This window comes from Rissa tridactyla, chromosome 9, assembly GCF_028500815.1.
Source record: "Rissa tridactyla isolate bRisTri1 chromosome 9, bRisTri1.patW.cur.20221130, whole genome shotgun sequence".
In the NCBI taxonomy this organism is placed as follows: domain Eukaryota; kingdom Metazoa; phylum Chordata; class Aves; order Charadriiformes; family Laridae; genus Rissa; species Rissa tridactyla.
In genome coordinates, this window is record NC_071474.1 from 10,253,415 (window position 1) to 10,273,351 (window position 19,937).

At 45.1% G+C, this 19,937-nt stretch overlaps 1 protein-coding gene across 3 annotated transcripts in view; it reads left to right on the plus strand.

The window, feature by feature from the left end:
- Positions 1-19,937, plus strand: part of CEMIP (cell migration inducing hyaluronidase 1) — a 114,516-nt gene that overhangs the window by 75,019 nt on the left and 19,560 nt on the right. For all 3 annotated transcript variants that reach the window (XM_054214722.1, XM_054214724.1, XM_054214723.1), the window contains exons 12-17: positions 6,991-7,166; positions 7,723-7,932; positions 13,492-13,697; positions 17,001-17,070; positions 17,940-18,068; positions 18,780-18,865. In XM_054214722.1, coding sequence (XP_054070697.1) covers positions 6,991-7,166; positions 7,723-7,932; positions 13,492-13,697; positions 17,001-17,070; positions 17,940-18,068; positions 18,780-18,865 — 877 coding nt within the window. The remainder of the gene's footprint in view (positions 1-6,990; positions 7,167-7,722; positions 7,933-13,491; positions 13,698-17,000; positions 17,071-17,939; positions 18,069-18,779; positions 18,866-19,937) is intronic.

Genomic DNA, 19,937 nt, shown 5'->3' on the forward strand with positions numbered 1-19,937 from the left:
CATCCAACTTTCTTGTAACAACAGCACATTCATTCTAGAAAATAAAATAATCTGCCTGATTCTAAGTTCAGTCTAGATGAAATAAAACCTGGGCAAGGCTGAGATCTCCCCTGTCTTTAGGAGGAGGTGCTTCCTGAGCTGCTCTATGCCCAGCCATGGTGTAACTTCATCCGTTTCCCTGCGCCATGACATGCAATTAGCCAGAATAAGGAGCACTAATGAGCCAGGGGGTGGGTGCTCTCCATGCCTCCTCCACTCCATGATGCCTGTAGCCTGCACAGCTCTGCCGGTGCTCCCCCGGCCCTGCCAGGGGGGTGGCAGTACCACGGTGGTGGGTTCTGAGGTGTCCTCATCCCTGGAGGAGGTGAAAGCCACCACGCTGAGATCTTGGCTCGCACTGAAACCTGCCTGTGCACAGGCATGCGTGTATGAACCTCCCATGATCCAAGCGTTGACTTTGATGAAACTTGTTGGGAATCAATTAATTGCCCCACCATTAAATAGGGCTTTATTTGTGCCAGCGGCTCAGACGCTGTGGCAAGCAGTGGGCTGGTGTCCAGCCTCAGCACAGGTGGGCGGCCCGTGCACAGCCTGCGCTCACGCGGCTGCATTCAGTTCTCGACTGCCTGCAGAAGACATTTGTGATAAAGGTCTGCCCGCCTTTCCCTATGTGACACAGTCAAGATTGCTTTGCTTCTTCTGAAAAAAATGACTTCCGCACAGATGCATCTATATACAGCATCTCGGAGGGATATCACTTGTAGTAAGTGGAATGGCCTAATTTTCCTAAGAGCCTTAGCTTAGCAGCTGAAAACTCCAAAGGTCTGCCCTTTGAAAGACAAATGATAAAACCATTCCTACCCGTGAGGGTTTATTTCCCTTTTTATCTTTTTTTTTTCCTTTCCTTTTTTTTTTTTTAAACAAAACCTAAATGTCATGTCTGAACTACTTAAGAGTCTCTTTGTTTAAAAAAAGGCAGAAAACCTCCGCTTTGTGGACAGACAATTTGGTGGGGCAGCCACTTGGCATACCAAGGTTTAATTATAATTGATGCTCTCATCGTTTAATAATATTTTAATAGACATGGTTTAGTGTATTGTGCCAAATAAGTCAAACTCATTAGTTAGCTCATGTCCTATTTATATTTGATACTTCCTGCTCAAAACTCATACTTGCTTTACGTGCTAGAAATGGATTGATTAGAGGCCGGTCTTTTCAAAACAGCTTAAGAGAGTTAATACTAAATTCCCATCAGGTTTTAGTAGGATTTAGTTGTCTGACTATGGACTTCTGCAAATCTCAGTGTAGAAAGCGAGGGAGGGCATCCAGGTACTCATCATGTGCAGTCCTTTATTGGAGTGATTACACTAATGTCAAAACTGCTGCTCCCATGAGTAAGTGTGGTTTGTGTGAGGACGCGGCTCTGCAGGTCCTGCTCCCCGTCAAACGGTCGCTCACTTAAATGGAACTTTTTTCTCCGCTTGCCTCCTTTGTTTAACTTTTTTTTGCTTGTCATTTTTGTGCCTAGATTATTTTCTCTGTGGGAACAGATTAAAACCGTTTGATCTTCCAGCTTCACAAGGCCTGGGGAGGGACGACGGCAGAGGGCAGAGGGAGGGAGGAGGAAGGAAGGAAGGAAGGGTTGTGTTGTTACGATAGAACTGGATAGTAGGAAAGATCAAGTATTTTGTCTAGTTTCCCTGGGAAACAAGTCTTATCTGCATCTTGGTTGCTCTGTATGAAGTTACTACCAACGCTGATAAGTTTCACCACGGAACAAAAATGATGAAATGCTCTTTTTTGCTTCTCTGTGCTCTTGATGTAGTATGAAAAAGCTATTTGTGCCTGGCATAATTACTCCAATTATCCCAATTAGACTGGTGAATCCATGATTACAAGCACACATATCTTAAATCCTGCTTATTGGGTAGTAAATACGATAGAGATACGGAGTTTACTGTGATCTTGTTCATGCAGAGAACTTTGAATTAAAAATGTAAATCCTTAGTTGTCTAACAACTTCCCAGCCTGTCTCAACATTCACCTTGTGCTGTGAGGGTGGGAGAAGTCAGTTCACTGTCAAAATTCAGATACTGTTAGAGATTTAGGAGGTTTCGTTCAGAAGTTGGCATCATTTTGTCTGGAACTTGACGGAAAGTCTTTTTTTAAGGCAACCCCGCTGCTTGAGGGCTGGGCAGGAAATGTCATGAAATGGCCCTTTCTAACAGTCTTTCAGAGCTCTTTCTTCTACCTTTGGGCATTGCCTAGAAGCAGAGTTGAAAGAAACGTGCGCAATTCTACATAGTGGTTCGGAAGGGTTGAGTTTAAGCCTGATTTAAGAAAGGATTTGACCTGCTTGTCCACCAGACCTGCCTAATCTTCCCATCCCAGCTGCAAGAACTTGTATGTCAGGATAAGGAGAGGAAAAACTGGAAGGCCAGCGGCGTAAAACCTAGCATTTACAGAAGTGTGTTGGTAGATTGCTGAGTAGCTGCTGCAGAAAGAGGGCATGAGGTGGGACAGGAGTGGGCTTAGGAAAGAGTGTGACACTGCCATTGGGGATAAAACACTAATAGACCTTGCAGAGACCTCTCAGTGCTCAGTTAAAGCCAGCGTGAGCAGATGCACTGCCCTCAGTCCACATCAATCTTCCTGGCGCACCTATCTGCAGCAGCAAGGTCCACTCATTTCAGCCTTGAAACCAAACAGCTACAGAGGCTTTGATCCAACACAGCATTTAAGCATACACTTAATAATATCCACCTGAACTCAAGGCTCTTCACACTCCTACAATGGAGGGTGTATTTCCAGCCTTTGCGGGACACCGTGCAGGATCTTGAAGGAGAAAAGGGTTTAAGGGCTATAATAGGATGAGTTACCCAGCAGGAAACTCTCTCAAGAAGGCTTAGTTAGCTCTGAACTCCTTGTAAAGTTGCATCCTTTCTGCTCTATGTCTTTTTTACTGGAAACTTAATTTTCCACGTAAAAGTTGTGAATTTGAGGAACATTTGTTCGTTAAGACATCAGGTTGTACTGCGTGACTCAAGAAGCCGGTCAGCTCACCCAAACCGTGCTGGGTTGCGCTACAGGCTTGCGGCTTAGGGATGCAATAGCAAAGCCCGTCAAGATAATTCAGAATAATGAGGATTTGACAGGATCCCTGTGGGAACATTTGTTGGTTATTAAATATAAGCAATAGGGGCATTACCACCAGTGATGACAAATGTTTGGCAAAAATGCGAAATCTGACAGAGGTCTGGGCTGGCATCTACAATGAGTTGCACTGATTTTAAAGATGCCCTGAAGGATTCACTGTCACTGGATTACATGGTTTGAACAGACAAGTTTGTATTTAATGTTTCTTTAAAAACGCTTGTTTAGGAAATGTTAAAAGACCATGAGAGAGAAGGTCTTAGCCTTAGAGAGCCTAAAGGAGAACAAAAGCCTCTTTAGAGAAAAAAAAAAATAATCCAGGAGCATCTTAGCTCCACTTTATCTTCACCAAACCCAGACCGTCTAGTGCCTGTTTCACTTCTGAAAGGGAGATTTAGCAGTTTGTGTCATTTAGAGCCAGCGCATTTATGAATGCATGAGTGTACCTGGGAGGGTTTTGAGAGACATCTGTGTAACTCGCCAGAGCCGAGCACCCTTCCACATCTGTAGCAGCTGAAATAGTTTTAAAATTCCACCCTTCCTAGGTTTGATAAGGCCTGAGACCCCAGGTTTTATGACTAGGTTCAGTTATGGCAGGTTTTCCTGGAGCTTTGTACAGTTTGGAGAGACTCTGCTTTGAATTGCTGTGTTGACATAAGCGTGCCCTTGATTAGTGGATCACCTATGTTTATCTTAATGCATACTTTCTTTTAATAATTACCTTGTCCTTACCACCAACTGGTGACTTTAATAGTCACTGTCTTGAGTAATAAGCATGGAAATGTGATCATATTTTGCTGAATCAAGACTTCTACCAGGCAAGCCCACACATTAGTGAAGTTGTTTCCTGTGAATTTACATTTTGCTAACAAGAGGCACCGGTATGACAAATAGAGCAGCAAACCCAGGGCATTTTTCCTAGTCCATCACACAGGCCTGTTGTGGGAAGACGTAATGCGTGTCACTGCAAGGCTTTGTTTGGTTGAGATTATAACATGGCACAAACCTGGCTTTCTGGCGAGGCAACGTCTATCCGTGAGGGATGCAGGAAGAATGAGCCCAAAGGAGGAGATGTTGAATCAGTGACCCCTGGGCTTGTTAGTGGTTGGGCAATCACAGGCATCGGCTTTGATGCTGAAGCAGCAGACGCATTCCTCCTGCATTCAAAGCACGGTGTTGCCTTTTTAGTATCAAACCACTTCAGTGCCGGTTTGCAAACCCTTGGCTTGGGTTTGCCCATGGTCAGTGCCCAGGGTCTCAGATGCTGCGGCTGCTCCCTGGGAAGGCTCCACGTGCTGGCTGTGAGCAGCCTAACTTCAAATTTGCAGCTTCCGTCCCCGTGTGAACTCCCTGAACTCGCCATGGAGCTGCCTCTTTTGGTTTTTTTTTCATGGTCATCACTAAACATGCCCCAGCGGCTTCCTTCAAAGTGCCGCATGTCTATCATGGTGCTCCCGGCCCCGTGGGATGTGCCCAGTGCTGGGATGCTGGTTTCCAGCAGGCATTTACAGCACCTGGGGGCTCCCGTGCCAGGGTTTGTCTCCCGTGAGCGACCTCAGGAGCACGGCCCCATTGCCACGGGGAGCTTGAATGTCTGGCTGCCTCAAGGAGAGATTTGGTTTTCAAAACTCTGTTAAAGGAGCTATTATTCAAAATCCACTTTTACGTTGGAAGGAAATTCCTTTCCATCTCTCCTTTTATCTCCAAACAAGTCAAGTCAGCAAAAGCACAAAGTAAAAAACATGCACCCAAGAAGTTATATTTAGAAACTGGTTAGTCCGTATTTAACATTCCTGTCAGTGCTTACACTATTTTGCATGTCTGGACTGGTGTTAAATTAAATTAAATACGTGCAAGCATGACATTTATTATTCTAGAGCTCAGCACATGAATAACAAAACTGCCTATCTAATTTCACTGCTACAAATCCTGGAGATGTGGCTTGAAATAGGATGTTCTTATGATTATCTGAACTCCTTCCTGCATTTCAGTAAATCAAGGAAAGGTCAGCTCCGGGGGAAACTGAAAAATAACAGCTTAGAAACAGTTTCATAATGAGACGCTGTGTTGCTTAGCAGACTCCCCCAAGGGTCCAGCATAGAGTATCCTCGTGTGGGGGACACTCACTGCAGCGGCTTTTTAAATGTATGTGAGTAAGGGAAGCGAAGCTGCTTTTTGGACAGACAGGGTCTTGTTTTTGGCCACACACCTGACGAGGCTCGCTGGCTTCAGAGCAGCAACCCAGGGAAGCCCAGGGTCTTTCTAGGGTGGCAATTGCAAACGTGGGCAAGGTGCAGACCCCTGGCCCCACACAGCCCCTTGTTTCTGGGGCTGAGCATGGAGCTTGGAGGACCCTCATCTTCCCACCACAGCGCCGGGTAAAAGCATCCACCTGTCCTGCCATCACCACTCCTCTAGTTAACAGTGTATTTTCACATGATCACATTATTTTGAAGGCGGAGGTGCCAAGGCAGAGGGCAGGCGTAGCAGCATGGACACAGCAGTCTTGGAGCAAGGCGGAGCACTCACCCTTCCCAAATCCCAGTATTACCAGCGAACTACACTGCTCCCAGCTCCAGGAGAGAGAGGGAGGGAATAGTGTGTGCTTATCTTTGTTACAAAGTCAAATCATCGTGTTTTGGTTAAAAACAAGACTGTTTCCATGTTCAGAATCCTCCCCTCGGCTTGGCACCTCTGCTTAAGCATAAAGCACTTCACAGCAATAGCCAGGCTTCAGGCTTGCCATTTGTTTCTAATTACTGCTTTGAACGATTCCATTGAAATTAAATACATGCAAGTGTAGCATTCCTTAAAGCTCAGTGTTTACTTAAAGAGTTTATTACTTATTTTTACTGGAATAATACAGAATGTAGTCAGTAAGATGAACCTTTTCCCAACTGCATTCTCTGCAGAAAGCCGCGGAAGGAAGGAGGGAGCGTGAATATGTTTGAATGAAATTACAGCAAAGAGATTATTTTGCTTTCTAGACATCCGCACTGCCTGGACTTCACCCCTTTCTGGTCAGGCCAGGGAAGGCTTTCGGTGCTTTTAACCCTTTATTGGAGCCAGGTGTGCATGTGGAGGAGATTATGAGCAACCTGTCTTGGCAAAAGGAGTTGTGGCATGAGGTAGATGGAAGATCCTATCAACTCTGACTACAGCAGGGCAGAGGGAAGCCTTGAGAGCAAGTTGGAGACATGCGGGAGGATCTGAAATTGCAAGGTTTGGGAGGGCAGGCAGCGGGAGGTTTTGCAGCCCACGAGCTGGATAAGGGATTGCAATTGATCCAAGCCACAATTTCCACAAGGCTTTGTGCCCAGTCCTCTCCTTGCTTAGATTAACAGCCACGGCGTTAGCAGGATCAGACCGACGTTGGCCTGTGAGCAGTGCTGTAGGATCTGAGCAGCTCCCCATGTCTCGCTATAGGAAGTGCTGTGCTAACTTTGGGGATTTGGACTCCTCCGTAGCTACATCGTCATTTTTCTTTGTACTGGATGTTCATACATGGCTGATTGTTATCCAAAGTAAAAGGTTCTTGAGTGATCGCAGTTCCTTTTCAAGGTAGGAAACGTGTTTTGTCTAACAGACCGTCAGTTTAACTCCCTGGATAAATCAAGCAACCTTAAGAGCAAAAATCCCACTTCCTCTGTTACAAATATCTCAGCAAGACCTTGGGTGGTACCTGTGCTGCAGCCTTCCCTCCTTTGAGGAGTCGGCCAACAGTTTTTGCTGACTCAGTTACTGCTTTCATTATCAGGCCAACTCCACCGCAGGAAGCACAAGGGGAAACCAGCAGCATTGGCAGAGTAACCCTGAAACTGGATCTTGTTCTTTTAGGGAAAGCAGCATACCTCCACGTTGGGGAAGTCGTTGATGGCGTTGACATGCGGGCAGAAGTGGGGCTGCTGAGCCGCAACGTCATGGTGATGGGCGAGATGGAGAGACAGTGCTATGAGTACAGCAGCAAGTTATGCTCCTTCTTTGATTTCGACACCTTTGGGGGACACATCAAGGTAGGGCTGGAGCCCTCTCCTTGCACTTGCCTTCACCCAGCCACACCTTCACATACCAAGGAAGCCAGGAAAGGAGAAAATCTCTCGTGTCAGCTGCTGAGCAAACAGCCTCTCCCCACAGTGCAGCACATCCACCCCGCTGCTGCTGCCTGGCCCTTGGCTTTGAAGTGCATCTCACGTCCCTGCAGACGTTGCTCAGCCAGCCAGGCTGGTGCTCAGCCCAGCAGAGATACAGTCTCCACATCCCAATCCCAGTTTTCCCCAGATTCTGCTGGTGCTCAGCCCAGGGAGTTTGATTTGAGCCCAGCTCACTGAATCTCATGGAAAACATCAAATGCAAATGGTTTTCCTTCTAAAATTAAGTCAAATGTAGCCATGGCAGCAGCGGTGGGATCACAGAGCATCTATTGTCCCCTTAGCCACCACGACCCTCTTTCCCTTACCCTGCAGCCGTACACTCCCTTCCACACAGGAAATCTCTCTGTCCCTGTGTTCCCCCTCCTTCTTTCCCTCAACAGTCTTTTGTGTTTCTTGACTGATGTTCTTTGTTCTTCAGATTGGTCTTGATTTTAAGGCTACCCATATTGAAGGTCTAGAATTGAAATATATGGGCCAGCAGACAATGGGACATTACCCAATTCACTTCCATATGGCTGGAGATGTGGATGAGAAAGGAGGCTACAACCCTCCAACGTACGTGAAGGATGTCTCCATCCACCATACCTTCTCCCGCTGTGTCACAGTCCATGGATCCAATGGTTTACTGGTAAGAAGCACCAATGTCTACCTTAGCGATCAAGGCACCAGTCAAAATATTTCCTCATAGCATGAATACAGGTCAATTATTGCAGGGTGATGTGTTTTATTGTTAGAGCTAGTGTCTGACTCTTCGCCCCGTCCTGATTATGTGGTTATATATTCCAGGCGTATTTCAACCTGCATTAAAAAGGAGGAGGCCAATGTGGCACTGTAGGCTGTGTGTGACTCAGAGCAGGCAGAGCTTTTGTCTGTGCGCAGCAATGTCTGCAGACCAGCCCGTCTCTAATGAGTAGTTGGATCTATCTATAGACAGACAGCTTGCCATTTAAAGAGGATAATCAGAAGGTTTAAGTGTGCTTCATCTTTCCCATCATAAAAGTTTGTGTTTGTGATGCTGTTCACAACGTTAAGCACTCACAGAGCTCTGATTTGTCAGAGTGGCTCTCCAAAGCAAGAAATCCTTTAGGATAAATCTATAAAATTACCTATGCTTAGGAGACAAGTTGCAGCACATCAGTGACGGTAAGAACACATTCAGGTTCTCCCCAGATGTAGGGGTGCCGCCTTCTTTGGGGTAAGGATGTAGAGGGAAAACAACACTACCTTCCTGAGCATCCTGGAGACTGGCACATGATCCCAAAAGGCTTTCCTCATCCTCACTCTTATCCCACCTCTGATGGGTTCTCCTTACCCATATTCAGGAAACGTGCAGAAATCTATCCCAAAAGCAGAGCTGCGAAAGGTGTGAAATAAACATCAGGTTTGACTGTTAAAATGACAAGATTTCTGTAGGCAAAGGACTCTCACACAGTCAGTGAGATCGCAGTGTATTCCAAAATGAAAAAAAAGTGCATCAGAGCCCTGAAGAGGAGCCTTTGTACAGTCAAGAGCCCTGCTACCACATATAACAGAGCTTTAAGAGAAAACGTATCATTGGCAGTTTTAACCTGGATGGTCACTGTGCATTAGGAGTTCATACCACTGTTTTAAAATTGCCGTACGATCTCATAGTAGGAGCCTGTAAGAATCTCTCTTCCTTGAACTTATTTGGGCAATAGCATTTGCTTTCAACACCTAGCTAAGACATGATTTTTGCCCTTTGGTGGCTGATGAATGCTTCCTCCCTCACTGACTCTAGCACAGGGAGGGCTTCGTCTTACAGTCTTCCTTTTGGCAAGGACTGCAGGCTACAACCTCTAAAAGTGGCAACATTGGAAGGGAAAGTCGCAGGCATAATTGAAATGCACAGAAGTTGAAGGGAGGGCATTGAAATTGCAGCCCCAGAAGCAGAGCAGCTTTTATCTGCTATTTATGAATCTGAGGTTTTGGTTTTGACCTCTGTCCTTCGAAGTTTATAGCACAATCCTAAAAACCTACCAAGTGAACACGGCTTCTGAAGAAAGAAGACACCCTACTATATGAAATTATACAAGGCGTTCAGGGTCATATGGCATCTTCCCAATTCGAAGTCTCCAGTACGGGGGCTCAGGGTACGATTAATGTGCAGAGTGGAAGGGCAGCGTCGCGGCATTCATTTGTCACACCAGCATGGGCTGTTACCAGTGGCACCATAAACACGTTCTGCGGCTGCACAGAGGTTGCACCGCTGCGGATGAGCTGCAGACCAGCTAAAGCCCTGCTTCTGGAGCTAACGTAATTCCCTATTGATTAATGCTTGCCAAACCAAATATCCAGAGCCTGGCATTTTTCTTACCGGTCAGATGGATGGGTTCATATAGAGCATTTGGAAATAGTTCTGTCTCTTGTGCTTTCTCCAAGTGACAACTGTGCCGTAGGGGATCCATGTCATAGGGATCCATGTGCTCAGGCTTTTCCAGCTGAGATGGCACGATGAAATTTAGACAGGCTGATGTAGTTGATGAAAGCAGCTTGATTCTCTTGCTGTTACTCAACAGCCACAAATCCCTAAATGACCGTGCTTTGCCTCTGTGACAAGGCACCCAAGAGAAATCTTAGGATTTACAATCTGAAATGTTAGTCAAGAATTCAATCCCTGTTGATTATAGTTTATCAAAATGTGTGAATACTAAACTCTATTCCTACTACTTTACCCGTTTTTTATTTTAACTGTGTAATTATTGCTGACAGCTGAAAAGAAAGCCCCAGTGACACAAAGCAATCTGACCAAGTTTGTTCAGTTGCATCACAGAAGATGTGCTCCAAAGGTTGCATCACTTAAATGTTGTTTCGCTGCTCTGTGATAGACATCTGCCGTCAGCAGCTCCATGCCTTGGTTCATCAGGTGATCCCACCACAATCTCCTCATCTGCTTTCTGACTCTGTTTTCCTTCCTTTCCTCTTCCGTCTATCCCAGATGCATTCACAGACACCCACATGGGTCTCTGAGGATTACAATAGTTGTTCTATACATTTCCTAGTTGCCTATTATCTTTTTACTTGGGCAACGTTGCCTGTTTCTACATGCATGGGCACCATTTGCGCAAACAGCAATGAGCTCCGTCTTTCCCCAGGTAACATTCATTCCCTCTGAGATCAGGTAGATCCAAAGCATGCTTGACTGAGGGAAAATTTGCCTTGATGATGTGCACAAACCACACTTTGGAAACAGCCATACAAAAAATCTAGCTGGGCTATTAAACCTCAGCATAGCACAGCACTTAATGATGTCCTTAACATTAATCCATTGATTTTAGAGGGGCTTCTTGCGTGACCATGGTTGAGCACCTGTGCAAATGCTTCAAAAAATGGGAGAGGGATGTCAGTTATTTTTAATTGTCATTAAAGCAGGCTGGTAATTTACATACAGGCTTCCCTGCTTGCTTTGCTATCACTTTTCTCATGTCACTTCAGAGATACTCATACTGAAAACACTAGGAGATAAGAGTATCCAGTTATTCCTGATGACAGAAATGTTCTTCTATGGGCCTGTACAGTGTGCTAAAAGTCACTATCTCAACATTACCTCACTCCCATTGATGGGCTATTCTGCACTTGTCTGCAAATTCATATTCACTGGAAGGCACAGAGGGTCCTTCTGGAAACAAATCTGTAGAAATTCTTTTCTCACCATAATTATTGTTTGAAAACGCAATAATTACCCAATGTTTTCTTTAATATATTGGCCATAAAAACCACCTAGTTACGCCACTGCAATCCCAGGGATGAAACTTTGCTCTGATTCCCACTCTCTCCGCTGGGTCCCAGGGTGCAAGCTAAAATGGAAACAGCCATTGGGGAGGGAAATTAAGTGGAGGTCAATGAACAGTCTGGCAGAATTCAGGGGAGAGCTGTGCTTCATGGAATAAGAGGTTGGTATCTAACTGCTTCAGTGGTATCTGCTCTTAGTAACCCAGCTCTAATACACAGCAGTTATTTTACCATGAAGGGCATTATCTGGCCATAAATTACTCATGGTTAAAGTAAGATTACGGACTATTAGGAATATTTTAATCAGATCAAAAATTGAATCCATTGGAAAAATGATTTTGGAACAAGCATCTCATTTGCTATCCAAACATTTCAGTACTGGGCTTATGCATGAAAACACACACAGGAAACTAAGTCAGAGCTGACCGAGAGATGAGATATGGGGAAAGAAATTAATCAAACGGAGGGCAACAAATACATTAGGGACCAGGTCCCTGGCTGATAACTCCGTGCTGTTCTGTGGGCTTTCAGGCATGAGTTAGGAGCACAACGGGCATTTGCTGACCCTGAGCCCCTCTGCCAGGGCGCTCTCCTCTCTCTGCTTCACTCCCCTCTCGCCGTACCGGGAGGTGCGTTCCCCTGGGATGTTCCTCCCCGTGCACAGAGGTGGGCTTTGCCCCCGCTATAGTCTGGTCGCTACAGGTTTTCATGTACCAGTCTTGGTGCAGTGCTGTGCTGGCTGGGAAGACAAATGGTCATAGAAAGTGGCTAATACTTCTCGAAGGAAACCTTCTCCATCATCTAAATGTCACAGCACCATTACTTACGTGTCTTTCCGATATTACTGTGTGTAATAGATTTCAGTGGCATTTTCCGTGCAGTTCTCACATCTCTGTGCTTAAGACTTTCTCTACATGTTGGAAAACTTCTTCTGAAGATAAGTCACTCTTCTGAAATGTTCTCCTAGCCTGCAAACCTTTACAATTACAAGGCTGGGACAGCTCGTGCTTACAAGGAGTACATACATAGTTTTACACCTAAATAAAGAAGCCTCAACCTTGCAAAAGCTTTCATCTAATTAGATGGGGGAAGTTAGCAGTAAATTTCAGTGAGGTAGTTTAATGGAATGCACCACTTTGCAGGTCGTTTTAGCTGTGTTTAATTTACTGTGATGACTCGTGTTCAGAGATTTGAGTATTTACACTGGAACATGGATAATACATAATAGATGTGTGTGCAGATGTAAGCTTGTAATAGATTTGGCAAACAAAGTGTTCTTTCTTATGTGAAAACATATTTGTAATCATTTCAACACTAGTCCTGGAATTTTTTTTGAAATTGGTGCTCCTTGCCTTGAGGATGAGGCATGAAGATGACAGAGTCGTCTCAGGCGTGTTTAAAAAAGTAATTCAGGTGCTTGAGTACCCAGGTCTCTCAATGGCACCATAAAGAATAGGTCTTCTATCCACTTTAATATTGTCTTTTGCCCCTTGGCAATTGCTATTTCATCAGAAGCATTAGTAAGAACACATTGGTGTCAGGCTAAGCTTTGCCAGGAAGGTTTCCTAAGTCCACGGTGGTTGATGGGTGATGGCTGATGGGAAGAGCAAGGAGAGCGCCCAGGAGAGCCAGCACTTCACCTGGCCAATGGAGACCTGAAATTAATTTTCCACATCCCAGGCATATCCAGTAACAACTGATTTGCTGGACACGGTGTGTTTGAGGGCTGTTGTTTCCCAGCCAGTCCTGGCCTTAGGCTTCGAATTCACATATCTGCTCCTGAAATTGTTTTCTCAGATCTTTCAGTGGGGTGATGGGTATTGTTCTGTCCAACACAACAGTGTCCCGATGTTAACAACATTCAAACCAAAACCAGAACAGCCCTGATTAACACCAGCTGATTTGTCTCAGGGTCAAGTAAAGCTTCTGTCAACAACTTGGAAAAAAGGATCAGGTCAAACCTAAAACAAGCCAGCCTGTCTGGAAAACAACTTGCCGCCTCTCTGATAGCCTGAAAAAATATTTTTTCAGCTCAGCTGCATTTTTCAGATGCATTTTATGTAGCTGCTCATGTAACTCCACGTGAAGATGAATGAGCCCAGATGTGATTTGAACATCTAACATCCTCCATTCATCCCCCACCCCATGTTTTTTCCAGCCTCATGCTAAGACAGCCTCTGATTTCACAGGCAGACAAAAGAACAGAACGAGCATTTCCTAGGTGATGACAAATTCTAATTAAATTTAAGTGTTGGAGTTATTGCTTAGACTATAAGCTCTTAAGAACAGAGAGTGATCTTGCTTTGGTTTTTGCTTATACACCCCGAGTTCAAAAGGGTATTGAGGTTCCTGTGTGCCATTGCTGTAAAGTTTCTTTCTTATTTTGCAGTGGCTGAAGCATGAAACCTGAACACTGACCTTTGTTTTCTACATGCAGGTGAAGGATGTCGTGGGTTATGATGCCCTGGGCCATTGCTTCTTCACGGAGGATGGGCCAGAAGAGCGCAACACATTTGATCACTGCCTTGGACTGCTTGTTAAGCCTAGCACTCTGCTCCCCTCCGACCGAGACAGCAGGATGTGCAAGCTGATCACGGAGGGTGCCTACCCAGGGTACATCCCTAAACCCAGGCAGGACTGTAGGTGAGTGGGAGCCTTCCTTTTCTTCTTTCTTTTCTCTGCAGGATTTAGCCATATAAGATAGCATTACGTGTGTATGGTTGTGTAGTCCTCTGTAGAGGTCTGGGCTGCATGCCCCAAAGGTTGGGAGAGCAGTCTCCTCAGGATCTTTATACTTGTGCTATTCCGATGCCTGCACACCTAGAGTGTGATTTTAATTTTTAGCATAAAGTCAGTTGAGATGGTTGCTACCTCAGGCGCTGAAAATCTCTCTTTCAAAGTACATAGTGATGCCTTGTGCCTTATGGAGTCTTGATCCCAATGGCTCAGCAAAAAGTTGCCGAGTTCAGAATGGGCTGGGTTCTGACATTCGTGCTCTTGTCAAATGGTAGCTAATTTTGAAAATATTCCCATTAATTTAGAAGTCATTATTAGCAAAGAACGGATACTGTTTAATGATGTGGCATTGCCGTTATGCACTCATTTGGTACAGTCTGCCCAAATTGTGCAGTGAAACCAAAATGTTATAATAAATGCAGTTTAGCACAGAATTGGAACTTGACAATAAAAGATCAAAGACTCTATACACCCATTGGATCCCTAATAGTTTGTCTATACGTGAGCTCATGAAAATGTTTCCAGGAGAACTTCTCCAACCTTCTATTTGCCACAAACACTGTATTAAATTTGAAAAATAATGAATGCCTTTCATCTCCCTTTTTGAAGATCCTTTCCTCTAAGTGTCCTTGCAGATTTGCCAACGGAGGTTTAGATGAGGATGACAGAAGTATTTGCAATAAGGGATTTTACAAGTTCTTTTTGCATTTCTGTTGCTTTGTAGAAAGAATTCAGGTGAAGTATAGAAGAAACGCAACCAGTTTGGCCATGCAGTTAAGCATTAGGTTTTTTTTTTAGAAGAATTCATGGTTTCTTCATTAGCAGTAATTTTTAAGCACAGGTTAGAGAAATGCCAGTCACAAATACTGTAGTTGTAGTTGATTCCGTCATAAGGCAGGGCATGGACTCATTGAGCTCCTGAAGGCCATTCTTGCCCTTCTTTCCATGATTTTCCAGCTGGTTTTCTGCCCCAAAATCGAAGTGCATAACCTAGGAATATGATTTCATTGACAATTACTCGCTGTTGAGGGAACCTACTTATTTTGATGAGTATGAGGCAGCTAATTATCTTTCTTTTTCTTCCCCCATCCCCCAACTCTTCTTGAGAGAGTACTGAACTCTTGAAGTCAAACCTGTGTGCTTAGCAGCTAGGCGAGCAGATGCCCAGCTGTAGTCCAGGGAGCGCAGCAAGTGGTTTGGAGCAGATCTGTGGAACCACATTTTTTTTTAGAGTGTTTTCCATTAAAAGCTGGAAGTCAAGCCTGCCTTTAAGAGCTTAAAATTGATGGTGGATCATCTTGAGGACAAGACCCCTGTGCAAGAGAATGGGAGGTCTTCCACGGTGAAGATTTGTCTTGAGACCGTGGAGCATTGGTGCTGTGTTGAAGCTGCCGGGAGACAGGAACACTTCTGCCCATGGCCCTTATTTTTCTCCAGGATTTTATTTGGCTGTATTTGGAGGGAAGACAGAAATATACAGTAAAAAAACACTAAATTTCTGACCCACAAAAAATCAATGAGGAAATCTCTGGAGCCAGACTTCCATCCTGTAAATGAGAGAGTTAGAAGCTGATTGATGCCTAACAGCTAAAAATCTTCAGGGGTTTTCTTTTATTTGGAAATACTCTCAGTCTGCTGAGACTGTATCAGTATCACCCATTCTGTCCTCGGAACAAACTGGGGTTTTGTCCAAAGAAACGTATTTTTAGCTTTTCATTTTGGCAAGGGAAAGAGATGAATTCATGCAATGCTCTTTTTAACATCTGTGTTTGTTTATAAATTACACTTAATGTCTCCATTCATAAAATAAGAGTTAATCAGCCATTGTCCTCATTTTCCACTGATAGTCCATTTAATAGTCAGAGGGACATATTTTGTGTCATTTTGAAGATTGTTATATGAAAAACGGCTAGGAATGATAGGTGGAGGTCTAATGAACAGGTCCTACGGTACTTTCATCTGTGATGTCTTCCTTTAGAAAAGAATTCAAGGTTCGATGAGAAAAATAATTTATTTTTCACTGGGCTCATCCTGCCTGCAAGTGCATGAGTATGCTAACGCTACCCGTGGGGCAGGGACCAGGGCCCCCAGCGCGGGGACGAGGGACAAGCACCATCTGCGCTCCATTGGCTTGGAAGAGGCAGGCAGGCAGCCGCTGCCAGAAATTAAGACAATAGGATTGAGCCAAATGACACAGTGAGCTGCCCAAGCCCCGTGGCTCTGAGGAGCAGGATTGGGCCGACAGACAGGTCACTGTGGAAATACAATGTCCTCGCCCTTGCCTGCGCAGCAGGAGGTAGTCGATAAATAAATAATTTCCAGTTGTTTCCTTCTAGGCCCATGCCCCATGCCCAAAATAGAAAAATTTTGGTATGTTTTCATGATAAAGTCGCACAAATGGAACTTCATCTTAGGCCAGCAAGATCAGTTGGCCTAAAGCCCCCGTGAAGTCCTTTGTAGCAAGGTTAAAATAGACGTAAGGGTTCTGTAGTTTTGTCTTCTGCAGGAGGGTGGATCTCACCCAGCAAATTTAGGGATCCGGTCTGCTGGTTGTAAGTGCTGGATGTTTTCCTCCCAAAGTTCATGTGCCTGTTGGTTAATGAATGCTGTATGTCACGGGACGGGCAGTGATGGATTGGTCTTTCCTCCTTGATGGGAATCTTTCAGTTAAGATTCTTTTATGTGCATTAGACAAATGGAGTCCTTTTGTCCCAAAAGAAATGCGTAGGAGGGTGGGAGCAAATAAAGTTAATGAATCACAGCAGCTCTTGGAAAAGGCAGGTATCGGGGTACACTTGGAAAGCCCTTAAGAGGCAATTCGTCGGGTCCCTTGATTAAACGAGTCTCTAATGAACCTGAGGGCTTATTTGGGGGCAAAGTTCTTTTCTGTGACTTGTGCAACAACATATTTACCTTATCATAAAACATGATTGACATCTGACAGCTTCATAGCAGGCTTGGAATTGCAGTCAAAATTCCTCATTTAATACTCAGGGTTTTAAAAGATAAGGCCATGCTCTCTGTCAAACCACAGAGGACACATGTGGTATGAGAAGAGAAAGAAAAAAATAACCCGTTCCCTTTGCCCCCTAGGCAGGACCCCTTATCTGAGGAGTTATCGGTGGGAGTTACTGGGGGGAGTTGATCGGTGACTCTGGTGTGTGCTCCAAGTGTCATTTTCATGTTATTCTTTGTTTTCCTGACCTGCAGCGCCGTATCCACCTTCTGGATAGCCAACCCCCACAACAACCTTATAAACTGTGCAGCTGCGGGATCTGAAGTGAGTGCAGAAGTTTCTTATTTGGTAACAACTCAGACCGGTTACAGCCCTGCAAGGCTGAGGCTCTTGCTGGAATAAAACCTGCTTCTGTTACTCAGGCATTTTTTGAAACTGCTAGATCGAGACGTATATTAATATGGCTAGTGCCGCCAATAAAATATAATGCTTTTCCTCTTGCTCCACACTCTTGTCACTTGCTGTTTCTAGAGCTGGATGGCTTTAACAAAAATTCCCAGCCTTTGCACAGTGCGCAGCCTGAATAAATTAAATAAATGTGGCTGTGGAGTCCCAGTGAAGTCTTTGGCAATGATTCTGTTGATTGCAGTACAGTAATGGTGCTCTGAAATTTCAATCAGCGCTGATGCTAATTCCACAGGAATTCTTGGTCACATCAGGAGCCTTTATTTTCCTACTAGGACAAATAAACAAGAAAAGCAAGCTTTAAACAAAGAGATGTGGTCTTTCCGAAGCTTCCAAATCTGAGTACCTAGATTCGGGCTCCTGGATACATTTTTAGGCAACTAAATAAAAATGATCTGATTTTTTAAGATCCACGCATGCAGTGATAGGAGGACATCAGTGTATGTGTGTGTGTGTGACGGAATTCTAAAGTCTCACTTATAGCTTCAATAGAGACGTCAGAGCTTGACTTGAGGCACCCTGAAGATGCTACTTTGGGAGTGTGAATGTGAATGTATGTGTGTGTTAAACTCTCTGCTACGTATAGTTATACAGGTCGAGGCTGCTAGCTGTGATTTGTCCCAAAATCTTCTGCCTTATGCCTTGTGGCTTTACTGATAAATCCTTAGGCTAACGTAGACCAGCAAAGAAGTTGAAGCAAAGGCTCAGATGTCCGTTCTTTTTCTCAGGAAACAGGCTTTTGGTTTGTTCTGCACCACGTGCCGACGGGGCCCTCGGCGGGCATGTATTCCCCCGGCTACTCCGAGCACATGCCGATGGGGAAATTCTCCAACAACCGCGCGCATTCCAACTACCGGGTGAGTCTGCACGCAACGGGAACGCTGCCCTCAGAAAAAAAAAACAAAACACCGCCTTCTCGCTCCAGCTCTTTGGGTCTGCAAGCTATTAATGCCTGTGCTTTCTGTTTCACTAAAAGTTGCTGCGAGCTTGTTTGCGTCTGCGGATGAAGCAGCTTTGCTTGCTGGCGTAGGAGCTCCGCACCCGCTTCTCTTGGCTCTTGGGCATTCCGAGAGGCTCTTCCCTCTGCTCAGGCTGCTTCTCTGCTGCTGTGATCCTAAAATAGTGCCTCCAGGAGCATCTATTGGCAGCTTGTCTAATTATAGACCTCGACTGCCAATGTTAGCAATTAACTGAACAGCTTCTAGAGGGATAAATACGGGCCGCTGTGTCTAATCGCCTTCTCTTTACTTATTTACCCTTAGTGTGCTGTGCGGTGGGGCGGTGCATTACTGTCACCGGGTGCTTAAGGCTGCAGCGGGGTGTTTCTGTGTATGGGGATACATGCAGTTACAAGAGAGGTGCAGTTTCCGGAAATTTGCGGCGATTTTGGGGGGTACATGCAAGTCTGGATAGCCCTGTCAGCCCCATTTCGCATGCTACTAGAAGAAGCAGTTGTTAGGATCGTGTGACTGACTTGGGCTTAGCAGACTGGGAGGCAGAGCCCGGAGATGGAAAGACCTGTAGATTATATAAATATACTGTAATATTGCATTTCTCTTTTCTTTTAGGCTGGAATGATCATTGATAATGGCGTCAAAACCACTCCGGCCTCAGCCAAGGACAAAAGACCTATCCTGACGCTGATTTCTGGGAGGTAAATTGTTTTGCACAGTTTGGTTTGGAAAAGACTTCTCTATAGCACTGACTGAAAGCGATGCAATTGTCTCCAAGGAAGCTGACAGGAATCATTGCAATCCCTTCGGGGTGGCTTTTATTGAAGAAAGGTCTTCACTTAGATTTACAGCTTTCTAATTTCATCTTCTCCATTCCCTTTCCTAAGGGACCCCCAGCACCCGCACCCTTCTGGTTCTGTCCTTGCACTTTAGCTCTGAGCGGAGCTGGCGTGGATGTTACAGCTGCTCTAGGGTGTTCCACTGACTTTTTATTTTTTGTACATAAGCAAGAAAATTAGATGCTCTCCGGTCAGCAGCCCCACTGGGGAGAACTTGTCGCAAGGGTTTCCCATTAGAGAAATGAGAAATTAAAGTATTTCCTGGGAATGCTGTTGATTCTTTCATTTAGGGCCTACTTGAACAGGGAGAGCTTATGTGATGGAGCTCACACTTTGATTTCAAATTTCTGTCCAGTTCCAAATCTGACACTGCAATAATAATTACAATTAAATACGCAGAGCGACCCTTCCTCCCTGCTGCCGTGCACAGCCCCTGTGTGGCATAATGGGGTCATTTAGAAATACTGGAAAGTCCTCTAGACAGCGCCTCGTATCGGCAGACCTACCGTGGTCCCGTGGCTTCTGAGAATCCCCACTCTTTCCCCAAAGCTGGCCCCAGCGAGGAGGCTGGTGGAAGCAGAGGGCTTCTTGGGGGCAAAGTGTAATAGCATAAGGGCTGCACGTGCACCCTTTTATCTCATTAGAGGTTGAGTCTGGCTGTTAACTTAGTTACCAACCCCAGGGAGAGAAAAAGACTTAAATATTCCCAAGTTTCATAGTTTTCTTTCCTGACAGACCAATTGCCTCCCGTTGCGCCCAACCTGCATTCGCCCATGACTGGGTTTCTTGACAGAAGAGACCATGTAGGGAAGAGGAACTTGCTGAAAACCTCCGCTCAGCAGGGGAGAATGACAGCGTTTTCCTTTTGTGCTTTCCACCTCTGGGGTGCGGGTTACCCCGATTGCTGTAGTCACGTACTGGGCCAGCATTGCAG